This window comes from Gekko japonicus, unplaced genomic scaffold (assembly GCF_001447785.1).
Source record: "Gekko japonicus isolate JY-2015 unplaced genomic scaffold, Gekko_japonicus_V1.1 scaffold454, whole genome shotgun sequence".
In the NCBI taxonomy this organism is placed as follows: Eukaryota; Metazoa; Chordata; class Lepidosauria; order Squamata; family Gekkonidae; genus Gekko; species Gekko japonicus.
The window spans coordinates 133,854-158,697 of record NW_015173687.1 but is presented as its reverse complement, the minus strand read 5'-3'; the positions used below and the strand labels follow the sequence as shown (position 1 = coordinate 158,697).

Sequence of the window (24,844 nt, the reverse complement as noted above, 5' to 3'; positions counted from 1 at the left end):
ACAATGTTCAGAGAGGGGAAAAAACAGGATGAACTGGTTTCTAGGGTAGAGCATTTGTGCAGTGTTTAAAGCCAAGCGAACAAAAGGTGGTTGCACCTTTTTTAAAAAAAAAACCTGTAAAAATTGGAAGGAAATCCTCCGAAAATTGTTTTAATAGCCAATGAGAACTGGTTGGGGGTAGGGAAAATTGTGTAACTGAGTTTTCAGTAAAAGCTTTGTGAAGAACTTAAGTTTAGTGTGCAGCTTTCTTTTTTTTCCAAGAAATAAAACTGAAATAATTACATATTGGCATAGATGGTGCTTTTTATAGTGAAAGCATTACAGTTCCAACAGAACCTACAGGTTTCTGCCCCAAGGACGTTGTAGTCTGAAGTAGACTTGTCAAATAGATTATTTCTTATCTACCTGTGGCAGTTAAAGATCACCTCCAGGTGAGCAGGTAGGGAGGTTTGTGTAAACTGGATGAAAATAGGTGTTCCCATTTGTGTGAGGGTGGAAGCTTAGTAAAAAAACCCCTTTTTTGTTGATTAGTAACTTCTATGAGGAGCTGTGGTGGCTCAAGTGATTAAGACACTGAACTGCAGGCTGTGGAAGGTCAGTAGTTCAGCAGTTCGAGACCCGGGTGCCGCATGATGGAGTGAGCTCCCATCTCTAGTTCCAGCTCCTGCCAACTTAGCAGTTCGAAAGCAAGAAATTGCAAGTAGATAAATAGGTACCACTTCGGTGGGAAGGTAACAGCGTTCCGTGCGCCTTGGTGTTTAGTCATGCCGGCCACATGACCACAGAAACGTCTTCGGACAGCGCTGGCTCTTTGACTTGGAAACGGAGATGAGCACCGCAACCCTAGATTCGGATTCGACTGGCTTTTGAGCGAGGGAACCTTTACCTTTACCTTTAACTTCTATGAAGTAATCTGGCTTTAGAGTTTGACGGCAAGGTACCCTTTTCTTCTTTTCCTCCATCTTTGCACTTTGGCCCCTCCTTGCCCTGGTCACGAGATGGCAACACAGTCCAGAGTGGGTACGAAGAAAATCAACACCATCTGAGATTATGTAATTGATTTATAGATTTTGTTAATCTTAACATTGTTTTAACTGCTGTACATTGCCCAGAACCTTGTGTATGCAGGGACTGGGTGATTCACAACTCTAAAGTAATAAATAAATAAATAAATAAATAAAGGTTGGAAGAAGAAGAGATTGGTTTTATACCCCGCCCTCACTACCCAAAGGAGTCTCAGAGTGGCTTACAAACTCCTTTCCCTTCCCCTCCCCACAACAGACACCCTGTGAGGTAGGTGGGGCTGAGAGAGCTCTTGACAGAAACTGCTCTTTTTCAAGAACAGCTGTGCCCAAGGTCATCCAGCCAGGTGCAAGTGGAGGAGTGGGGAATCAAACTCTCCCAGATTAGAGTCCAGGCAGGGGGAGCGGAAGGGAGGCAAGGGTAGTTAAGGAATGCTGCGCTGCATGCTCAGACTTTCGTTGTTGGATGGGAAGGGGGTGGGATTATCAAGGACAGAGCTTGCTCTGCATTCAGAAATTCCCAGGTCTAGTCCACAGCATCTCACATATACCTTGGAGAACCTCCACTAGTCAGCACAGACACTTTTGACTTGAGGTATAAGGGCAGCTTCTCATTGACGTGACCTGAAGATGAAGATGACGTCCAAGTGGTGAAAATTCGGTACCTTGAGCTGGGTTGCTGCTGAAGCCAAAGTCTCTTCATTTGTGAATTAGTGAGAGTTCATAAAGCCATACAGAAGGGATTAGGACTTCACTGTAGGAGAGCGAAGACTTTCTCCACAAGTGATGCTGGCGTATCTTATGGTAGACCATACGCCTTGCGTGCTGAAGGTCCTGGGTTCAGTCCCTGGGAGCAGTGCTGACTGTGTGCAGTCAGAGTAGAATGCCCTGAAATAATAGACCTATCATCCAATTTAGTATAAGGGAGCTTCCTCCCGTCATGTGAATGTGCTGGACTGGGCCCCTGGAATTTACCATGCCCAGATGGTGACTTACTCCGCAGTATTGTGGGTTTACATTTTATGAAGATTATGAAACATTTTGCATATAAAAGTACTATAAATATGCCCTTAATAAATAGTTGTGCATAAGGATGGGTCAGTCAGGTGAGAAACCAGAAATCTACATAGCCCAGTGTCCTGTATTGAACAGTGACTTGCCAGATGTTTCTGGGAAGCTTGCAAGCAGGATATTAAGAGGACACCCTTCACGGAGAGCCAGCGTGATGTAGTGGTTAAAATGTGGAGCCAGTGGGATGTAGTGGTTAAAATGTTGGACTAAGATGTGGGAGACCCAGGTTTGAATCCCCACTCTGCTATGAAAGCTTGCTGGGTGGCCTTGGGCCAGTCACACACTCTCAGCCTAACCTACCTCACAGGGTTGTTGTGAGAATAAAGCAGAGGCGAGGAGAACAATGTAAGCCACTTTGGGTCCCATTTGGGGAGAAAAGCAGGATATAAATAAATAAATTGTAGTTCACCTGTATCATCTTGTCCTTTGAAGGTGTTAACTGCCTCTGAATATGAAGGTTCCATTTAGTTACAACCATTGAAGATAGATAAGAACATCAGATTAGTTTTGCTGGATGATACAAGAAGTCCATCCAGTCCGGCATCCTGTTTCCAACAGTAGCAGCAGCCCCCTCCTGTTATGCCTTCCCAGCACTGTAAGATATGCTGCCTCTGGTTGTGGAGGTTCTGCTCCAAGCTAACAGCCATTCACAGGCTTATTGGTAATTTTGATCTTTTCAAAAGTCCACTTATTCTGGTAGCTCTTGAAGCATCCCATACAAATGATATTCCATGTTAATTATGCATTATGTGTGTGTGTGTCCATCTTTATAGAAACAATTCATTTTGCATTCAGCAAATACTTAACGCAGGATGTTTTTCTTCCTTTAAAACTGTTTTTAAAGCCTACAGCCAAAAATTGCCTGCTTTAAACATTACCAAACTGTTTATATCAGATGCTTTGCCATACCTAGGATATGGAGAAAAAAAATTGAAAACAGCATCTGCTCACTCAGGCAACTGTTTTCTTTGCACATTTTAAAAATAATATTTCCCTTCAAAAGGCCCTCAAAATAGTATTTATTCTTTTTTATCTAGAATTTGAGAAGATAATGAAAGATGGCTTCTAATGCCAGTGTAAGAATACTCCCCTGTGAGTAATCCCCATGGAATAGACCCAGATAGGATTTTGAGTAGATCTGCTTGGGATTGCTCTCTTAATTTGGTTGTGTTCAACCTTTTGGTGCTCCAGTTTCTCTCCCCCCCCCCCTTTCTCCGCTTTAAACTTTTTCTTTTTTCTGGGTAAATGGTAAAAACAAAAACATGGCCTGCCTCTGTGATCTGGCTGGTGCTACCTTTGCTTGCCCACATCTTTATTGAATTTTTCAAAGAGTCTTTTTTTTCCCATGCTGGGTCACACATGCACTGCAAGCTCATAAATGCAGCAGTGGAATTTCTCCCACCCTGCCTCTGAATTCTGTGCCTCCAGCATGTTGTAATTTCATTGTCAATGCTGAACAGGAAAATTGCTAAAAACCTGAAGTCAAACATGCAAAGTTTAGTTCTGGTTCCTGTTACTGTTGTTCCCTTTTGCTGGCCACATATATATTTGTCTGTAATAAATGGGGGTGGGGGGAGCGTATTGTCTTTGTTTAAAGCTCTGCCTGGCCAAGAACTTTTAGGTAGCTTTCAGAAATGAAAAATCTTATGGTCCAATTTTTGGCAGAAGCGATGCAGGCAAGACAGCTAAACCTTCTCCTTGCTGTGTACATTTAAGTACATAAGAACACAAAAAGAGCTGTGCTGGATCAGACCAATGGTCCATCTATTCCAGCATCCTTTCTCACACAGTGGACAATTAGTTACTCTGGAGGGCCAACAACCTGGCATAGAAGCTAAGGCCTTCTTCTGATGTTGCCTCCTGGCACTGGTATTCTGAGGTTTACTGCTTATGAATGTGGAGGTTCTCTTTAGTCATCATGGCAGATCTGTAGTGGCAGAAATTCTTGTAGACTGGAAACGACATCATTAGAAGACTCCATCAGAAGTCTTTGTCCAACTCGGTGGACTCTTCATCCACAAAAACTTCTGCCACAGTAAATGTTACTTGTTTCTTGTGCATCAAAGCCTTTACTTTGTTTTTCCACACTTAACAGGTGAGCAGGGATCCTTCTCTATAGATTCCTGAGGTGGAGACCTGCCTTTTGCTCTGTCAAGAGCCGTGTATGCTATATATAATCTATATGCAGTGAAGCTGTCATACAAAATAGTGAAAACAGCGCAGCAGAAAATGAGTACCCAGATAGTGGCAAACCACAGTTGGTCATATTGTCTGAGTTTGGTCTCTTCCCTCCAGAACAAGGTTTAGCTGTGGGTTGAAGTCCTGGTTGGGAAAACTGATAGCTAGCCACAGCTGGTTGTTTTGAATACAACTCAGCCTGCTTGGCCACAAAAGTGGAAATTTCTTATTTCCAAGCCATGTGTGAGGGGAAGGGTTTTTTTTGGACAGGTGGAGGTGGGGAAGCAGGAGCGCACTAAGCTGACTTATATTGTCATATAATTCATCTGCCAAGTTCTGTTTTGCCTACTGAGACAGACAGTGGTTCTCCAGTGTCTGTGGCATAGGAAGATCTTTCTCATCACCTTTTGCCTGAGATCTTTTAGCTGGAGATGCCAGGGATTGAACCTGGACTTTACATATGCAAAACAGGTGCTCTGGAGTCTTTCCTCCAGCAAGATCTTATCTTCTATATTTTTATCCTGCCTTTCCTCCAAGGAGTGTTTTAATAGTTGAGTGGCTTTTAATTGCCATGCAGTCACAATAAGCTCTTTACCTCAGGCTTCTAATTGATGTTCCAATAGTCTTATGTGACCCATTGTTTTTTTCCTGTCATCAAACATTGCTGTTTTTATTTCTTAGGTTTTTATATTTAATTGGGAGGTGCTATTTTTGTTCTGGTTGTATGGGCTGTTGTATTAGTGCTGCTTTTGTATTAACTGTAATTTGATATTTTAATTGTATACCACATGCCAACTTGAAAGCCCCCTTGGCTAAGAGTTCTAGGACACAAATTTGTGTGTTATAAATAAACAAATTAGCCATGAGCTTCCTTTGGGAAAAGGCGGGGTAAAAATCACACCCAAAAAATAAAACAACCAGTATGCTTTTTCAAAAAGTTAGGCAGTCTAAAAATTCATCTTGAAGCTCCCCCCTCTTCAACACATTCCTCACCCCCCCCCTCATTTCACTAACTATTACGGACAAACCAGCCTTTCTTGACGTAAAAAGAATTCAGCATTTTTTTTTTAATAAACTTGCTGTTTGTTTATTTTTATACCCGCTTGGGAAATTAATCAAGGGGTATTTATAGATTTTGTGGTTGGCCAAAGGGGAATTAGTTTGCTACAAGAATTTCTAAGATTTCCACATTAAGCCTGCTTTTTTTCTTATTTTTTTAAAGACTATCTTAGTCTTTCCTTTACTCTGTAATTATTGTTTCAGCTAAAAATTTAGGGGAGGAAAGAAATGTTTTCCTTTATGGTCTGATTTGGGCATTGGCTTAATGGGTTACTCTGCCCCCTTCCTGTTTAAAAACAGAATACACACATACCAATTTACAGAAAGAGAAGATAAAATTCTCATGCTTTCAGTTCACCTGGTTTATCTCAACATAGCCGGCCCTTGGGAACATACAAGTACAGTGAAATTGCTGTAGCTGACCCATACTGGGTTAACCAGTATGTGGTATCATGCTGATCTGCCCTAGTCTTAAAGTACACCTTAGTTTTGCCCCTGACCCCCAAGGTCTCTGGGCTCGACTGTCAGCCTGGACATCCTACCCACAACTCACCCCGCAGTTTCTCCTGTGAGCAGGAGAAAATGAGGGTTGGGTTTTTGCTTTTGTTTAGTTTCTCTGGCTCAACAGTAAAAAAACAGAATCCATAAGAATTGTGTCCAGATTAGACATGCTGTCCTGTGGATGTTCCCATTTACTGTGGGAACGTCCTTCTGTCCATGTGGAGAAAAATCCTTGTGGGGATGCAGTCCTTGTTTAGAAGAAGGTTGGATCTCCATACAAACATGTTAAATCTTCAGTTATAATCTCTTAAAAATGAACTGTGATTGTTTTATCAACCACATGGAGCTAAAGGGTACTTCTAACGGAGGAGAACAGAGGAAGATTATTAGGCTTCCGATGTTTCACGTTGACACATTTATTCAAGTACTATATTTATTAACATTGGATTCTAGACTAGACTGGAAAGTCACCAGGTATTCTCAGATCCAGGTGATGCCATTCGGTATCTCACTGTGATTGTCTCAGGATCCCTTCTCTGCATTTAGTTTTCGAAGCTTGAATATTTATAACACTACAAACCAAACAACCTGGACATTTAACTTGCCCTTTATGGAGAAACACTCTTTGCCTAGTGACCCTTACCCTTTACTTCTGGAACATTCTGTGCCTTTACAACCCTGCATTGTCCATGCTTGCTTGGAAGTAAATCCTGTGGATTCTTTCTGAATAGGCAGCAGGTCTTTGCAAATTTTGGCTTTCAAGTAAGTGATCCTGCTTAGTTGCATGTGTACAGAAACACCCAGGGAGGAATCTGTCCCTAGTCACTAAGAAGGTAGAATTATGCATTGCATGTGGACAGCATGACCAAGTCTTTTAGGTTATATTGTGTAAAGGCACTGTTTGGTTACAGTAAATTTTATAGAACCTGGTTAGGGTGCATGCTTGTTTAGGAAATAGCTGGATGTCAAATTGGGAAGATTTAACATTACCAAAAAGAGAGGCCAAAATTTAAATTTTGGTTTAATTTGTCTTGGTTATAATCAATCCATCTTCAATAGTGTTTTATCCCAGAAGTTTTCCTTAGAAGGTAAGGACTTGAAAGGCTTTTTGGAAGTTGGATTGTACAGTGGGTTTTCTGTGATACAAGAGTTTCTTTTGGCCAAGTTCCGCTTGTTCATCCTTGTTCATCCTTTTTAAAAATTATATTTGCCAATTCTTAAGCTCTTCTGCCAGTTTTATTTGGGAAAGAGATTAACAAGTCCAGAATTTCCTGAGTAATTTTTTTAAAAGCAATACTTAATTGGCTACCCTCCAAGTGTCTTTACTGGAGGATGGTTTTTGGTGATAAGTTACATATTTTTAGTTAATAGTTGACCAATTTCACATGGGACTTCTATAAGAACTCCTGGGGTAAATGCCACCTGGCCCCTGTGGCGTGTTACTTTTTAACTTGCCAGTTACATCGGAAATGTCAACCTCCCGTCGATTTTGTTTTGATAAAGTTTCTGTGGTGCGCTGCCAGGAAAAAAGGCATGGTTCAGGCGTGAATTTGCCTCCACCATCTTCTGCAGGGAAGACAAACCAGCCAAGAATTTGTTGAGCTAATTTTGTGTTCTTTTTCCATCTTCTTTTTTTATACCTTTGTTATTTAATTTCTCCACTGTTTCCCTGGCACCTTTCTTTTCTCTTTGTTACTTAAAAAGAAGTATTTGTTACTCATTTGTATGCCTTGCGAAATTTGTTCTTCCAGTTCTTCTTTCTCGTGATCAATTTATAGTGGAGCTGCACTAGAAGTTCTTACTCATACTCAAGTTCATTTTTGTACCTGCCAAAAATTGACCTCTGTGTTTGGAATTGGTTGGGCAGGCAAAAAAACACACACACCCAAACCCCACCCAAACCCCACCAGGGTGTGCTCCTGCTTTGGGAGGGGCTGTGACCCAGCAGTGGAGAGCCTCCGTTGTGGTCAAAAGTTCCCAGGTTCAGTCTCCGATATATCAGCTAGAATCCTGAGTGTTGGAAAAACCTGTGCCTGAGACTGTGGAGAGCTGCTGCCACTCAGGGTAGTCTATTCTGAGTTAAATGGGCTAATGATTTGAGTTAGTATAAGGGCCCATTTCCTGTGGGAGCGCACAGGAGCAGAGCTCCAGCAGTAAGGATCCCAGGGGGCGGGCACATGCAACAAGCCCCACCCCCTGCTCCCAGCAGTCCTCAGTCAGGACACAAGGAGCAAAAAACAGCCAGGTAACTTGCAGAGCCCCCCCCCGCCTTCAGGTATAAGCTCTCCCTCCTCTGTGAGGGCAGATCTACGCATCCCCCCCCATAGCTAGCAATCCAAAACAGTCCAGTGGCACCTTTAAGTGTTTTATTCAGGTACAAGCTCTCCCTCCTCTGTGAGGGCAGATTTGTATGCCCCCCCCCAAGAGCTAGCAATCCAAAACAGTTCAGTGGAGCCTGAGCGGTGGGTATTGCCTTCTGACACACTTCCGGTGATGTCAGGGGGTGTGGCATATGCAAGTAAGTTATGCTAATGTTATGCTAATGAGCTCCTGCACCTCTTTTTTCTATGAAATGACCCCTGTATAAGACTACTTCATACACTCATGTTAATAGTTATCTCCTGGAAAGGCACTTATGACGCCCCTTTCCTCTTCCCTCCCTCAGAGGCACGATTTTCCTTCCGTTTTTCTTTCCCTTTTGTGACTGAGCCGACCTACTTGTCTGTTTTCTTCTTTCCTGAAGAATTCTGGAAAGAATTCTGTCCCACCCTGTCACAGTATAATATTTTGGTTGTTTGCTCAGCCCAGGAACCTGAGGGAAGGAATGGAAGCCCCTTTTAACTTATATGACTTAAATGGCACTTGAGAAGTTTTTATATTCCAAATTAACAAAATATTTTATTCAACATAGAAGGGAAAGGTCAGGTGAAATCAGGGGTAAAATATCTGAGGTGAAATCAGTACATGCACAGACCGTAGTTCTTATGTTTCAGGCTAATGAAAGTTTCTTAAGCTATTCACAGTTATTTGAATGTCTTTGTTGAGAGGCATTTGTTCCAATGTTTTCCCCAAACACTTCAGTACACTTTCTTTGAGTATTCTCTGACTGTTTTGGTTTCCAAAAGGCTGGTACCCTCTTTCCAGTACCCAACTCCCTTCTTGTGAAACACCAGTACTCATCTGAGTTTTTAGCTGACTCTTAAGGCAGTTTCTAACCACACCAGACCAGTGATATCTGTACTCTTCAAAGCTAACTTCCTGTTTGACTGGGTAGGGAATTTTCTTCTCTCTAGAAGATCTATCCCCTTTCCTTGGGCTTGAATGGTAGTCTCTTTCTAACTACCCACTGGTCCTTGCTGACTTTCCCCAGTTCTCCTGTCTCTGTTAAACTGCTCTCAGTGAGGGCTCAATTCCAAATGAATTGTCCTCCTCAGCATTCAGCTCTAAAGTCCCTCTCTGCTCAGCTGATGCTAACCAATCAGATCTCTTGGAACAGCCTGTCACTCAAGGCTCTCTGGCTCTGTGAAGAATTAGCCCTTCACAGCCTTTTGTTTGTGCAGCACTTCTAAGCTTTTAAAAGTGTAGTTTGTCACAGCACTTCTTAGCATACTAATCTAATGGGGACAGTGCTCAGTGTAGCACCAACTGACATTTGTGGCTCAAGTGGTTAAGACGCTGAACTGCAGGCTGTGGAAGGTTGGGAGTTCAGCAGTTCGAGACCCGAGTGTGCTGCATGACGGAGTGAGCTCTCGTCTCTAGTTCCAGCTCCTGCCAACCTAGCAGTTCGAAAGCAAGAAATTGCAAGTAGATAAATAAGTACCACTTCAGTGGGAAGGTAACAGCATTCCGTGCGCCTTGGTGTTTAGTCATGCCGGCCACATGACCACAGAAACGTCTTCGGACAGCGCTGGCTCTTCGGCTTTGAAACGGAGATGAGCACCGCAACCCTAAAGTCGGATTCGACTGGCTTTCTAGCAAGGGAACCTTTACCTTTTTTGACAGATTTTGTGCTTGTGTATTTGTTTGTTTGAGCCACATTGCTATATGCTATTGTTTTTTGTTCATTTTAACCTTGTAAGGATATTCTGTAACTGTGCCCTCTTTGTGCCTTTTCTAGTCCAAGGTATATACTTCATTTAAGTATTTAATATGTTTTTTAAAGATGATTTCCAAATTCCTGTAGGAACATGGCCCTCTTAAATAGTATCCTTTAGTTTTTTTTTTGTTTGTTGCTAACCTTTTCAGTGTTCAAGATGTTCCCTGTTTTGAAATTAAATAGAACTATTAGATTTTTCTGGACAACTTTCCATTTGCCTGTATGTTGAATTTGATAAGGTTGCAGTCAATGTTTCTGGGCAATCTAGCCACCTTTAAATCTTGCAATGGAGTTGGGGTGCTTCTTTAGCATTAATCTGTGTAACCTGTCCTCTTATGGTCCCCCACAGTTGACTTCTCTGAGGCATGAGTATTTTACTCAGATATATTGCCTCTTATCTGATGCAAGTTTCTTTTGACCCTCAGCTAATCTGAGGATCCTTGCTTGTATTAATATGTATTGCTTTTTTATATGGTTGTCACCACAGTAATGAAATGTCAGTTGATTTTTCATGTGAATTTTAATCAATTAAATCTGCATAAATTTTCATATGGATTAAATTGTTTTTTTAATAATAATAATACTTTCCATTTATTAATTGCTTTCCCCAGTGGGCTCAAAGCGATGAACAGTTATTCCATATATAGACAAGGGACTAACAATGTTTGTAGGGGATAGGGAAGACAACATATATTCACTTTAATTGCACGCGCCGTCACTGCCCGGTGTAGACGTCTTCTGGCTGGCTCCGTCATTTTCCCGCACGGTTGCTTGCTGGCCAGGCCTCAGGACCCGTATGTCAATCGCCACACTGCCACCGCCTGGCCAGAACATCCATTGCAGGCATTCTTTTTGTAGCCGGGAAGCTGTTTCGCCTTTACAAGCCTTGACCAGGACGTCTGACCGTCAGCTAAAGCCCTCCCACAAGGGAGGTTGGCGAGCCCACCCTCTCTAAGGAGTGGTTCCCATTTTATCTACTCGCCGAAGCTTTCGAATCGCTGGGTGGACGATGAGCTGGGGACAACAGGCTGGCTGCTCACACCAACGCGGGGCTTGAACTAACACAGTTCAGATGTTAAGGCAGTGGGATATACCCACTGTGCCACTGCATCCTTTTTTAGACAATAGGTTTTACAGAGGGCACCATCAGAGAAGTATTCCTTCTGTAAAACAAAGTTTGAGTCCAGAGGCACCTTTAAGACCAACAAAGTTTTACTTTTAATTTTGTTGGCCTTAAAGGTGCCACTGGTCTCATTGTTCTGTTGCTTCAGACCAACACGGCTACCCACCTGAATCTGTATTCCTTCTGTGTTTGTGTGGGAGGGAAACAAGGGGAAATGCCTCTTCTGAGGTGGCTCAAAAGAGGTATTCCCTGCTGTATAATAAAATCTGGGATGTCTCTTCGAAGGTGGCACGAGCCACCTGCATTATTTGTATAGGACAACACTTAGTTGTTTTACAGTGCTGAAAAGAAAAGTGAATGATACAGAGTACAGTAAAGTTGGTGGGGAAAGGTGATGAGCATGACTAAAATGCTCGTTAGTACTTTTGGGGCATTACTGTGCTACTGCTTTTACTTCCCCTGTGTCATCATGATAATTGTTACATGCTTATATTTTGTGGTTGATATGTTGGGTTTAGCTACTAGGAGACCCCCTAACGCACAGTATTTTCAGAATTTGCCATTTCTGGTGATTATTGGAACAGATTCCCCATTAATGAATTTATTTATAGCAAAACATGTAGTGTCATGGCTAAGAGAACGAGTCTCACTCATTTAGGGGGTTACCAGTTCCAATGTTGCCTTAGTCAAAAAATCATTAGGTGGCTTTAGCCAAGCTACTCTTTCATCCTCAGTCTGTAGTGTGGAGATGCCTTATAGGGCATTTGGAATGATGTGGGTGAAACAGTTTGGGCCTACAGCATTGGTGGAGAACACATGATACAGAAACTTCGCTGAAACTAAGCAGCAGAGGTAGGTCTGGTCAGTGTTTGGATGGGAGACCTCTCAAGAGCTGACTTGAATTCCTAGATGGAAGAAAATGGTTGGTTGGTTGGTAGACAGACAGACTGACAGACAGACAGACAGCTCTGAAAGGGGGCCTGTAAGTAGTACATGTAGTAAGTAGTAAATATGTACATTACCAAAGCTTTTGTATGGGATCCCATGACAGGATATGTATTAGGCTTGGGGTTTTACCTAATGGACCGATCAGCAATTGCTTGCTGTCATGGACAAATGGTTCGTCATGTGTGCGACTGGTATTTACAGGGGAGATGGACCATTTTAAGATGGTCCATCCTGGCAGTTAATGGATTCAGTAGGTTTCCAGAAGGCTGTAATGGTTTTGCCAAGCTAATTTCATTGGACGCCTTATTTCAGCCGTATATGACATGTGGAATACTGATTTAACTTGAGCTGTTACCATTGAGGATGCAGTTGTTGTGGACATGTTTGTTTCTTTTTTGTTTTTGTTTTACTTGTAGTTGTCATTGTCAGTTTAAATTTACCCTGTTTTCGTAGCCCTTATTGATTATTCTTTTATTTTTTGCCGTTTATATGTGCAATTGATGTGGAATAATAATGTTGAAAAAATGTGTTGCCATAGGAAAAACTAGTTCCTCTTTCCTCATGTATGGAAATAAAGGCTGAAAACCTTTCTTGCAAGGGAGAAATGAAATCAAAATGAGGCAGATCAAATAAGACCAGATAGCTTTTGGAATTTGGTTTCCTCTCCAGTTAATGTGATACTTCTAAGTTGTTTTTTTCCTTCATGGAGTTTGTGTCTTCTTGGTCTTTCAAGGAATGACGGCCAGCGATTTAGTGAGAAGTTTGACTTGAGCAACAATGGCAGAAAATTCGGGGTGAATCTGCCTGAGCAGCCCATTTGAATACCTCCTATGTTGCAGTGAGGCTGGTGAAGAAACCTGACTTCTCCACAGTGCTGTCCGGCAAAGTCTGTAAAAGGCCTGCTACAACATGGCCATAAGGGTGAACTAGTTGGACCTACAGTCACCCACTGTGTAGTATTGGGCATTTGACTGGTCAGAACATGCTTGGTCAGTTGACCAGTCTGATATGATTAAATATTGTTAAAGTATTTTTAAAGCATTATTTTTTTATCACAACAACAAAAAAATATATTTTAAGCATCAAGAGTGTTTAGGCTAGTTACCAAAACAAACAGGTTAATGGCTATTGTGAAACATTTGTAATTAATTAAATCTCCCCCCCAAGTAAATGAGTCTGATTAGTTGTTCTCATCGGCTGTTCTCTGAAAACACCAGGGTCACTGGTTGAAGAAAGGCATGCTATAAGGATTTTAATAAATTTAATTATTTTACAGCTTCACATTTTTAGAAAGGAAATTAAAACAGAAATGAAGCAAAAGTACATCAGGTATTTTAAACAGCCAGTTTTAAAGTTATAAGTAGGCAGCATGTTAGTTCTTCCTGGTTTTCATGCAGCTAGGTTTGCTCCAAACTGCTGCAGGGCTGGGAGCAACCACCCTTAACTTCTGGCGTTGTTAACCAGGGATACTGCCCCTGACACTGTAACATTTTTGGCTTTAGAGAATATTCAACAATATTTAAAGCAATCAAATAAAAGGTGGTCAGCTGACAATATTTGACATGTCTATTGTTCTATTGTTGACATGTCTGCTACGATGCCGTTGCAGATAAAATTGCTCCCCTTCATTCTGACACACATGCGTCATTGAGTGTAGATCTGATGGCCAAAGTTGAATGGATGGATTGATTTTCATCTGAGGGTGTGGTGAGAACACTGGGTTGACTAGTTGTGCCCTTGGAGGCTGGCTTTATGCAACCGCTGCTCCAGGAGGTGGCATGACTTTGGCATGACTTAGTTCCCATGCCCTTGAAGGAAACCTCTTTGAATCTCTTGGATCTGAGCGGTGTGGTGTAGTGGTTAAAGTATTGAACTAGGATCTGAAAAACCCAGGTTGAAACTTCACTCTGCCATGAGTCTCACTGGGCGATTTTGGACCGGCCACCACTGTATCAACCTAATGTACCTCGCAGGGCGGATGTGAGGATAAAATTAGAAAAGGAGAACCATAAATGCTACTTTGAGTTACTAGGATAAAAACATACTAGGTAGAATAGGTCTGGCTCATCTGTGAGGCAATGTGAGATGGTCAGCCAGACAGCAGACAACTGTGAGAATGGTAACAGTCTTCTCCTACACCACATTTGCCTTTGCTCCAACTTCACCTCTGCCTGTGGCTGGGAACTAGAGGAGCGAATGCTTCTTCACTCCTGCACAGTTGCCAGGGTAGTCATAGTATTGGCTGAACTCTTGCAGGAATCTCAACTTTTTCTGTGCTGGGAGACTTGGGAGGACAAAGAGGGAAAAAGCATTCAATCATGGGATGGAGGAAGAGGCAGCTACAGATGGGCTAGGGGGATGTGTTAGGGTCATCACTGTGAATAATTATCCCCCTAGGCCACTGGTCTTCATTGTAGTCTTCATTGGCTTCAGGTAACTGCTGACACCTTTTTTGGTGCCCACAAAGTGTTTTTAGAAAGTGGGTGGAGCCAGTTGCGGAGCAGGGCTTTTTTGACTGGCCACTGAAGCTCTGATTGGCTGTATAAACTAAAAGAATGGTGTTTCAGTAGCAGCCGTCACCACAGTTTTGATCTTACTCTTCCTCAGTCCTGTTTCCAAGCTTGTGTTTTAAGGTAGCCCCTCTTCTCCCCTGCACTTGGCCTTCCTCTGAGTTTTGGCTCCACCTCCTGCAGCAGCCATTTTGTGGTTGTGCCCACCACCGTGTCAGAATTCCAAAGGTGCCCACAGGCTAAGAAAGATTGGGGACAAGTGCCTGGACCCTGTCCTCAAATATTCCTTGTGTAAGGTCAGACTGGCATGGCCAAGCAGCAGTGCTCCTTCAGATGAAGTGCCCTCGGTTTGGAATGCCATCTCCAGGAAAACCCACCTGCCTGGCTTTGCTCTCTTCTTCCAGAGGACAGTTAAAACTCTTTTTTTCTGTAAATAAAGTGTAGGTCCTTTTAAATGCATTGTTAGTTTCTGCTGCTGTTTCAGGTTGTGCTGTATACTAGATTGCCAGTCTGATTTTAGTGCCTGAGCTGTTATTGATATCGTTTTAATTGAATAAATTGGTTTTAGCTGCTGCTGTCAGTGTGCTGTGGTAGAGCACGTGCTTTGCAAGCAGAAGGTCTTGGGTTTAGTCCTGGAGAAAGACCCCGTGCTGTGACTTTAGAGAGTTGATACCAGTCAGAGTAGACAGTACTGGGCTAGATGGACCCAGTGGACCAACTCAAGAGAAGACAGCTTGATGTGTTTGTCAGCTGCACTGAGGGTCTTTATGTATCATATGATGGGGTATGCACAAAGAAGAAGAAGAAAAGTAAAAGCAACTAGGGCCCTGTTCATATGAGGCGTTTTGGGCCGGGAGTGGGCCGGATTGGAAGCGCAGCAAACGGGCGCGATCCCACGTCAACATTTGGCTGGCGTTGCGCTCCCGTCTCCGATCCGGCCCTTCCCCTGATGAAGCGCTTCAAAACTGAACCACCTACCTAGGTGGTTCATCTGTTTGGTCCGTATCATCGCTGGCCATGGGATCGGCGGCACATCTTGCCGCCGGCGTATCCCCGGCCCCCAGCCGAACTGCGCATGCGTGAGCATGCGCAGTTCGGCAGCCTCCCCCTCCCGAGCGTCCCTACCTCCCTGGCATCTGATCGTGCTGGGGAGCAACGGCGCGCGGTGCATGGGTGTTTTCCCTGCCGTGTGGCAGGGGCCTAGATTTTTCTGCTGTTTTGCAAACCAGACGCTGTTCTTTAGTTAGCTGACAGATCTACATTCAAGATTTTGGTCTTATTGGAATGTATTCCATTTGAGCACTGAAGCTGCTGCTCTGGAGTAACTTGTTCTGGCTGTTGTATTGATTTTTCTGCCCGAAGAAAGCTGCAGCCCACTGATTATGCAGTTGTGGAATGGACAGGGCAAAGGGGCTGCTACTGCAACAGTGGGACTTCAGATGCAAGCTGTATTCATGTTTTGGTGTTTGGGGCCCGCTTAAGAGTGTGAACTGCATTTCTTGATGTTGGCCTAGAACTTTAGACAGTGGTGCAAAATTAATTATTGTGACAAAAGTCTGGTTTCCCCCGCAAACCCCCCCCCCCCAATTCCTCAGTACAGTAAAAATAATCAATTTCAGCTCACTTTAACCCCCAACCCCCGGTGTGGATGAAGGGCAATGGAAATTGTAGCCTTGCTGAAGGCAAGCAAGTTTTGAGCTGGTCAGTGCCTGGAAAGGAAATATCCCAGGAATCCTGTGCACAGCACTGAAAAAGTATGGTTATAAATGCGGTGAATAAACAAAATTAGCTAAATTAAACTGCATGCAGAAGGTCCCAAGTTCTTTTCATTTTGTAGGACATGTACAGCAGACTTCTGTTGATATTGGGTGTTCAGAGATAAAGTTGCCAGCTTCTGCCCCCAAATAGTAAAATGTTGTACCAAAGTAACCCAAACCCTACAACAGATTATATGTAAGCAAGCAATTATGCTTATGTTTTGTATGATTTAACACTGCTTTGACTGGTTGCAAGGAGCAATGATCCTTGAAACCTAATCCTTCCAGGAGTAAGCGAAAGGCACCCAATGTGGGCCTCCTTAACTAGGAAGAAGTGGGGGATGAAAACTGAGAATTTGCTCCCTTTTTTAGGTGTTCCACCAAGTGAGAATGGCAGTGGAGTAGGGACAGCAATTGCTTTACCCTTACCTCCGACTCAGTAGCCTGCATGTTCTAGCTTGGCTTAGCAGCCAGCCTCAGGAGATGGCTAGAGCCAGTCCTTCAGTTCATGCTGGACTTCAGAGGAAGGCAGCAGAAGTGCAAGTCCTTTTCTGTGTCCTGCTCAGTGCCTGGTGCAAATAGTCCCCTACTGCTCTCTGGACATTTTGGAGGGAAAGGGATTTTGTGCTGTGTACTCAGGACAGGGGCATTCATCCTTGTTGACTGAATCTGTGGCACTAGAAACAGATTCTTATATTTCACACAGCGCATTAGCCACACATTTCCAAGATTGTTTTGTAGCCTTATGGACTAGAAATATGATCTCTGTTCAGATTACAGTGGGAATCTTCACATGTAGAATCTGAGTGCCCGATGATGAATCAGCACTTGTGTGGTACAACTACGGAATGTATATGGGCCTGCGTATCTCCACCAGTGAGCTGGGGTCTGTATCAACAGCACCACCAACTATTCAGCAGCCATTTGGGATCCTGCCAGACTTTACATTTCATGCTTCCTTTCTTAATTAAAATTCTATCTGGAATTTTAAAGGCCACATTCACACCCCTCCCCAAAATTCCTAGCTCAAAACCCAGTATTGCTAAAAGCTTGGTATTTTTTTAAGTGCCTGCAGCAATTTTCATTCCTTTTCGTCCTCTTTAAAAGTTACTACATAGACCTTTCTCCCCACCCCCCATTATTTAAAAAGTGTGTCCTGAGTTTTCTTGAAAAACCATATTATTTTGAACCCTGAATTTTTTTTTTCTTTCAGAATTTGTGTAAATGTACTTCAGGGGACACCAGCTGCATTTCACATTTTTTGTGTGAATGGCAGAAACCAGACAATTCATGTGCTGCAGGGACAGCGGCTTCGATAAAATAAACCCCTTTTTTAATTTAAATGCTAATGCACTGAATTAAAATTTAATAACTGAGGAAATTGAAAAGCCAAGCAGGAATATTGGAAATAAATCCAAGCAGAAACAGCTAAAATTAAAAATTCTAGAGAGTGGGAGGATAGAAGCTAAGCTGTCTCATACTATTACATTTTTTTCCCCGAACGAAGGGGGAAAAATCCTATCTCTGGCCAGCCTTAGGGCAGTAAATCGAAAGCTGGGTGATTTATTGTTCAATTTTCCTGAGGGAAAAAAGCTCTCTTTCATGCTGAAATATTTCATAAATTTCAAGCCAGCATAAATTCTTAATTTAAAAGTTATGGAGGTCACATTTAGTGCATTGGAGCAATTCTGCAATCTTAAAGGAATAGCAACCCCCTCCCCCCCAAATGGTGGTGGTAAGAAATTGCTGTTTTATTTATTATTTTCATTTATCACCTGAAACTTTGTGAGAAGAGAAGTTTTACCTGCAAACATTAGGGGCTGGAACATTTCAGAGAAATATAATTTTAATTACACCTTTTTTATGACCCACAGTTGTTGTTTTTTTAAAAAAGGGGGGGACTTTTGTAACTTGAAGTTTTTCCGTAAGAGTTCCCTCTTCTTCACCACTCAAAAAAGCAGAGCAGAGGGAGTAATTGCTTCTGTTGGTTCTCCAGTCTTTTTACAAGAGCTAATATGTTAATTTTTTATACAGCTGTTAGGCTGCAGAAAGGCTGTCGGGGTACCCATAATTCAAAGCAATCAGTCAAAAATTAATGATGTGTCATGCTTACGCAATGACTATAAGGCAGAGAAGGGGCTTTGGTGAGCTTGGGAAACTGGTTGATTTCCCATATCTTCTGGACATTCTGTGCAATCTTTGATACATACAGGAGGCTTTATTTTACAGGTAATACTAGCCAGAACACAAGCTGAGACAGAAACTGGCAACAGGGAAGCAATAATGTAGTAACATGGACAAAATGCAGCTTCATAAACATTTGAATCTGCCTTATGGCAAGCCAGACCATCTAACTCTGTATTCTCTACTTTGATTGGCAGTGGCTCTCTAGCAACAAAACTGCCCTGGGAGTTGAATCTTCTGCATGCAAAGCAGGTGGTCCACCATTGAGGCATCCCCCACTACCCATATCTGCCTGGCATAGTCAGACCATTGGTCCTTCTACTTCAGTATTGTCACCTCTGACAGGCTCTCCAGGATTTTAGGCAGGAGAAGGTTTTTCCCATCACCTGTTACCTGAGATTCTTTAAAATTTAACTGGAGATGTCAAAGATTTCACTTGGGAACATCTGTATACAAAGCAGGTGCTCTAGCACTGAGTCAGTGCCCCCTTCCCAAGAGCCTGTTTTAAGCAAATTTTAAGCAAATGCCTTGGCTGCTCTGATACTGCAGAATGTTTATGAACTTGTTATATTGGGGAGGGGCAAGACTCTGTCTGAGATTGAAATAGCAGCAGTAGTTTGGGTGGAATGTTAGGGAAAACCTCAGGGTAAGAGAGAAAGACGGTGAGCGAAAGGCAGCAGAAGAGAACAGCAAGAATTGGGGTACTTCAAGAAATATTGGACAGGGGTACATGAAGAAATGTAAAAGGTATTAAGTTTGCGAAGCACCCGAAAAATAATGTTGTTAAATATTTTACCAAGCAGTATTACAAAAATACACAGTCAATTCTTTAAGTATATGGTGACGGTGGCAAGAGTAATATTTGCAGCAAAATGGAAGGCAGAGAAATGCCCAGTCTTGAAGGACTGGAAGAATAAACTGAATGAATGTGCAACAATGGCAAAATTAGCACATTTTATTCATAACAGACCAACTTCAGATTTTCAAGAAAAATGGAAATCCCCCCCCCCAATTATACAGCTGAAAATCAAGAACAAAACTAAACTCAAATAGAGAATGATAGAAGGAAAGGGTTTAGGTAACATGTGTTTATAATTAAAATGTTATTAGATATGAGATAGATGGAAAAGATAAGATGTTTAAATAGAAGTGGAATATTAAATGTAAATTTAAGTAAGTTCTATATTAATGTATGATTCTGAATATAAATGATTATAGTATACATTTTATGTTTATGTGCCAGAAGTCGAAATAAAATTAAAAACTCTAATAAAAAAAGAATTGGGGGACCTTTGGGGGTCTCATACATGATCTTTTGATAGGGTAGTCTATGCACTTGGGGACAAAGGGGGTTTGAGACACAGGAGAAGAGTCAGCAGTGCCCTTATCAACAACAGACTTCTACCTGGCATGTGTTTGGCCTACTAAAGAAGACAGTGGTCTCATTGCTGTGAGAAGCAAATACCAGCATTGCAAGGCTGTTGCCAAACTGCTGCTAGCAGAAATCTTGAGCCTGTCATTGCCTTTGGTTCTCACTTTGACCTAAATAGCAAGTCAAGTCTGAAAGAAAATCTGCCTCATAGGTTTAGTATCATGGTATTCAAACTCCCAGTCTGGGCTAGGCCAGAAAAAGGGAGCCCTTGCTTGGAAAACTGAAAACAGGACAGACTCTCAAATTAGGGCAACAGTGTAGGGAGAGGGCAGTTTGAATATTGGTTCAACTGCTTTCCCGCTATTTAGCCATATCAGGGACTCTGGGATTTGAGACAGGAATCTTGTGGGCTAAGGCTGCTTTTTATTAATTATGTAGCTACCATTTTCTCTTTCTCTCAAAATAGAAGAATTCAAGGACATCAAAAGAAGTTGATGAGGCACATTGACTGGGTGCAGGGGAAAAGTACTACATAACACAGTGCATATTTGTGGAATTCAGTGTCCCACAATACAGTGATGGCTGCTAGCTTGCGATGTTTTAAAAGGAGATCAGACAGCTTCTTGTAGATCTGTCAGTGGCTATTAGTTATGACAAGTGGAGACCCGCAAGAAACTTGCGGGATGGTTATCTCTCTCTCTCTCTCTCTCTCTCTCTCTTTTTTAAAGTTTATTTATTTGGTTTTCAGAATAATATATACTTATAACATTTCTTTTGGATATAAACAACATCAAAAATATACACATAAGCTAGAAATACTATTTTTTCAAACAACAACCCACGCGTATATATAAAGAAACATTTTTAAAAATATAATCCAATAATTCTTATTTGAGTACCAGGATCAAGTATCAGCACATTAAAGGGATGGTTATCTCATTCATCACACCTTTGCTTCCTCTCCTCACCATCTACCCCTCTCACACTATTTCTCCCCTCTGCCCCCCTTTTCTTACTCTCTATTTCTCCTCCATGCATGTGACTTCCTCTCTCTTTCTGACCTGTCATCTTTCTCTTTGTTTTTCTGCCTCCCCACTTCATCACTCTTTCTCTCTCTTTCTGCCCCCACCCCATCATTCTTTCTTTCTGCCCCCATCACTCTCCCAGCCTCCTGCCTGCTTCATCCCCCACTCCGCAGAGCAGCAGCAGCAGTGGTGGCAGTGCTCCTAGCCACCCACCTGCTTCCTCTCCCCCCACAGCAGCAGTGGCAGCGGTCTGAGAATCACAACAGATCTCCCAGCTACAGAGATCAATTCACCTTAGGGCTGCCAGCTCCAGGTTGGGAAATTCCTGGACATTTGGGGGTGGAGCCTTGGGACAGTGAGGCTTGGGGTGGTGAGCAGCCTCAGCAGGGTATGATGCCATAGACTCAACCCTTCAAAACAACCATTTTATCCAGGGGAACTGATCTCTGTTGCCTGGACAACAGTTGTAATTCTGGGTGATCTCCAGTCCTCACCCGGAGGCTGGCAGTGGTGGTTCTCATGGAGGAAATGGCTGGAGGGTGGAGTCTATGACATTATACCAGTCCAAAGTTCCTCCCCTCCTCAAATCCCACCCTTTCCAGGCTCCACCCATTAAATGTCCAGGAATTTCCCAACCTGGAGTTGGCAACCCTATTTCCTTCCCACCCAACAGCCAACCTACCTTTATCTGCCTCTCTGTCTTCTGCTTCCCATGTCCACCCCCCCAGCTTCTACCCAGGAAAATTACAGTCTTTCTCCACAGTGGGAACCAAAGCAGCTTTCATTATTCCCTCCTCCTTTTTATCTGCACAACAACCCTGTGAGATTGGTTAGGTTGAAATATGTGATTGGTCCAAAATCATGCAGTCAGCTTCCACTGCAAGATGGGGATCTGAACCTGGGTCTTGCAGACCCTACTTTGAAGCTCTAACTGCTGCACCTCACTGGCTTTCATAGGGTGGCTGCTGATGAATGGTAGCAAGCAGTCGAGGCTAGGTGAGTCATGCAGATCAGGGGGACCTGGCAACCCTAGACTACTGCCAGGCCTAGAGTTGCCAACCTCCAAATGGGACCTGGAGACCCCCCAGAATTACAACTGGACTCTAGACAGCAGAGGTCTGTCTCCCTGGAGAAAATGGCTGCTTTGGAGGGTGGACTCTGTGGCATTATACCCAGATGAGAAAGGCCACCTTGGAAGGGTATTTCTTCCTGCATGTAAGAACACGGAATGCCTCTTCTAAGATGCTACATCCTCTACATATAAAATATGCTTTTTCTTCGGAACCAATTTCTCAGAAGGAAGATTATGCAGACTCAACTGACCAACAGACTACTGTAATGATGCAAAAGCCTTACTGAAAATATATGGCTAACCCCAACGAAAGAAGAGACAATGGTATGGGGTGAACAAAGCATATATTGGAGGGAAGGGGTTTCCCCCCAGATTTCTGCATCACTTTTTGCCCCTCCTCTCCACAGCTTCCCAACGTATTTTTAAAAACCAAGTAAATACAGTCATATTCTTATTTGCAACTTTTCTCCCCAGAGACTTCCGCAGAACTGAGTTTTAAATATTATTTAATAAAAATAAATTAATAATAACTACCAATTAGGATGTTCACTCCCCACCTGCCCACCTTGTGGTACATTGAGGACATCAAAGAAAAATGGCCAAAAAAGGAGGGGAAAGGGAGATAGAAACTATGAAAGAAAGGGTTATGATGATGATAGTTATGATGATTTTTATTGTTCATGAATACATAAACTGCATAAATATATAAAGTAAGCAATTATATTAATCTAGCCATTATCATGGTTTTATCCCCTTCCTTGAAGGAGGTCAGAACAGCCTATAAGGTTCTTCCCTTCCCCTCCCCATATTTTATCCACCTAACAACACTCTTGAGTTAAGTTAACTGACAGAGAGTGACTGTTCCAAGATCACCCAGTGAACTTACTAGCTATGCGACAACATTAAGTCAGGGGCCCTTCTTCCAATTCTAGACATTCTAAGCACTATACCACACAGATATCATCGGGACACAAGATAACAAAATCCACAAACACTGAAAGGCAATGAGCTTTTAAGAATCTAAGATCCCTGTTGGTACAGACCAGCAGTCTGTCTACCATTCTGTTTCCCACTGTGATCCACCAGACACTTCCAGAAGGCCTACAAACAGGCCACAGTGGCCAAAGCTTCCCAGTGCTGTTGACCCTAACGACTGGCATTCAGAGTTTTACACTTCCTCAGAACATTTAACAATCCTTATTCTATTTTCAAGAGGTTTTTGTGTGTGTGTGTGGATACTTATTTCCACCAACAGGGGGGTCACTGTCCCCCAACAGCTTTTCCTACATAGTCAGTAGACTTCCTGGGTTTGTAGAAAAATCCAAAAATGAAAAAAATCCCTTCAGGGACGGCTGAATCCCCCCCCCCCCCAACCCTTTTAAAATGGCCTCTGCGGGGCTCGCCTTCGGGCCTTTTTTTGGTGGGAGATTAGACTGTTCGGGGGGGGGGGGGCTTCTAACTGGCTTTGTCAGTAAAAGGGTGGGTGAAGGGCCCTTTCCAGGCCTCATCCAGCCTTTGAGGGAGGGAAGAAGGGAGCCTTGGGGCCAGGCCTCAGAAGAGTTGCCAGTGCCAAGCAGGGGAAGTTTTAGAGATTTTGTGGTAGACTCTAAGGAGGGCTGGGTTTAGGAAGGGAGAGGCCTCAGCGACTGGAGAAACCAGTTTGGATCCAACCACCTTTTCTGTTGGTAAAAAAGGAAGGTGGGATTCCTTTGACCACCAAAAAGGGGGATGCTGGGACCATGTGACTGGTATATACAAAAACCATGTAGGAGGAAGGCAATTATAAAATGGGAAATCGGGCAAGATGTAATTTTAAAAGCTAACTGGATCCCCAACCATATTTTAGTCTACCAGAATGTTTTAAGGTCTGTTTTAAACTTGCAAGAGATTCAGCCATAATTTTTAAGCTTCTTGGCTACCAGAAGGACCAGAAAACTGCACATATTCTAGTTCAAAGTAAAAGTTGAAATCTGAAGAGGGGGGATTCTGCGCTGGCTAAAAGTATCTCAGACTTTTTAAAAAAAAATTAGAAAATAGCTTCTGTTGAGTCATATCCTGGCTTAATGACGTCTGTGCATTTAAACGAATGTTTATGTTCTCAGTAATATTTCTGAACCCTTAATTTAAAAAAAAAATGTTTTTAAGGAAGCTATTAATGCTCACGCATTTGTGGCTTTATATAGATGATGATAACAGCTCGCAAGAATTCTAATTTTTTTCTCGTTCTCTCCCCTCAGACTGAAGGAGGCAGCAGTGTGGGGACAAGAGCATCCACAGGCAGGTGAGTAGTTGGACATCTCTGTGGTAGGTAATGATCACACACTCTGATTCTTCAACAAACTGAGTTGAAACTTCCAATATTAGAGCAGTTTTAAAAGTGAGGGAGGAAATCCTGTGACCCTTGCTGAGTGCCTCCTGTGCCTTGTAGAAAGTTGTGCAGAATGTTCCAAGATGTGCACTCTGTTACAAAGAGTTCTGGCCAGGCCTATTGGATCTCAGTGAGTACTCCTGACATTTCCCCTCAGGAGCTGTGCATAGCAGATGACAAACAATGGTGGAAGGCAAAGCTATCTTTTAAGAATGTTTATTTTTCTATTAGAGTCCACAAGTATTCGATTGACTTAGTTGGACTGACTCAGTAATTAGGCATTATTTGCAGTTGCCACTTATTTCAGCTTATTTTATTATTTAGTTTGATTTATATCCCGCCCTCCCAAAGGCTCAGGGTGGCTCACATGCGGCAAAGCCGAGTGCAAAATACAATACAGTATATAATAAATAAAACATTTAAAATCACAATAAAACCTTCCAATAATATGGTGCTATACCTATATTAATCATCCAAGATGGGGACAACCCCCCCCCCCCCAGGTTTGGTGGCCAGCTGTCTCAGTAGCGTGGTCTCCCACTACACTGTCTCAAACTT

At 42.7% G+C, this 24,844-nt stretch overlaps 1 protein-coding gene across 1 annotated transcript in view; it reads left to right on the top strand.

The window, feature by feature from the left end:
- Positions 1–24,844, top strand: part of ZNF618 (zinc finger protein 618) — a 135,622-nt gene that overhangs the window by 35,005 nt on the left and 75,773 nt on the right. The window contains 1 exon segment of the mRNA XM_015423110.1: positions 24,156–24,199. Coding sequence (XP_015278596.1) covers positions 24,156–24,199 — 44 coding nt within the window.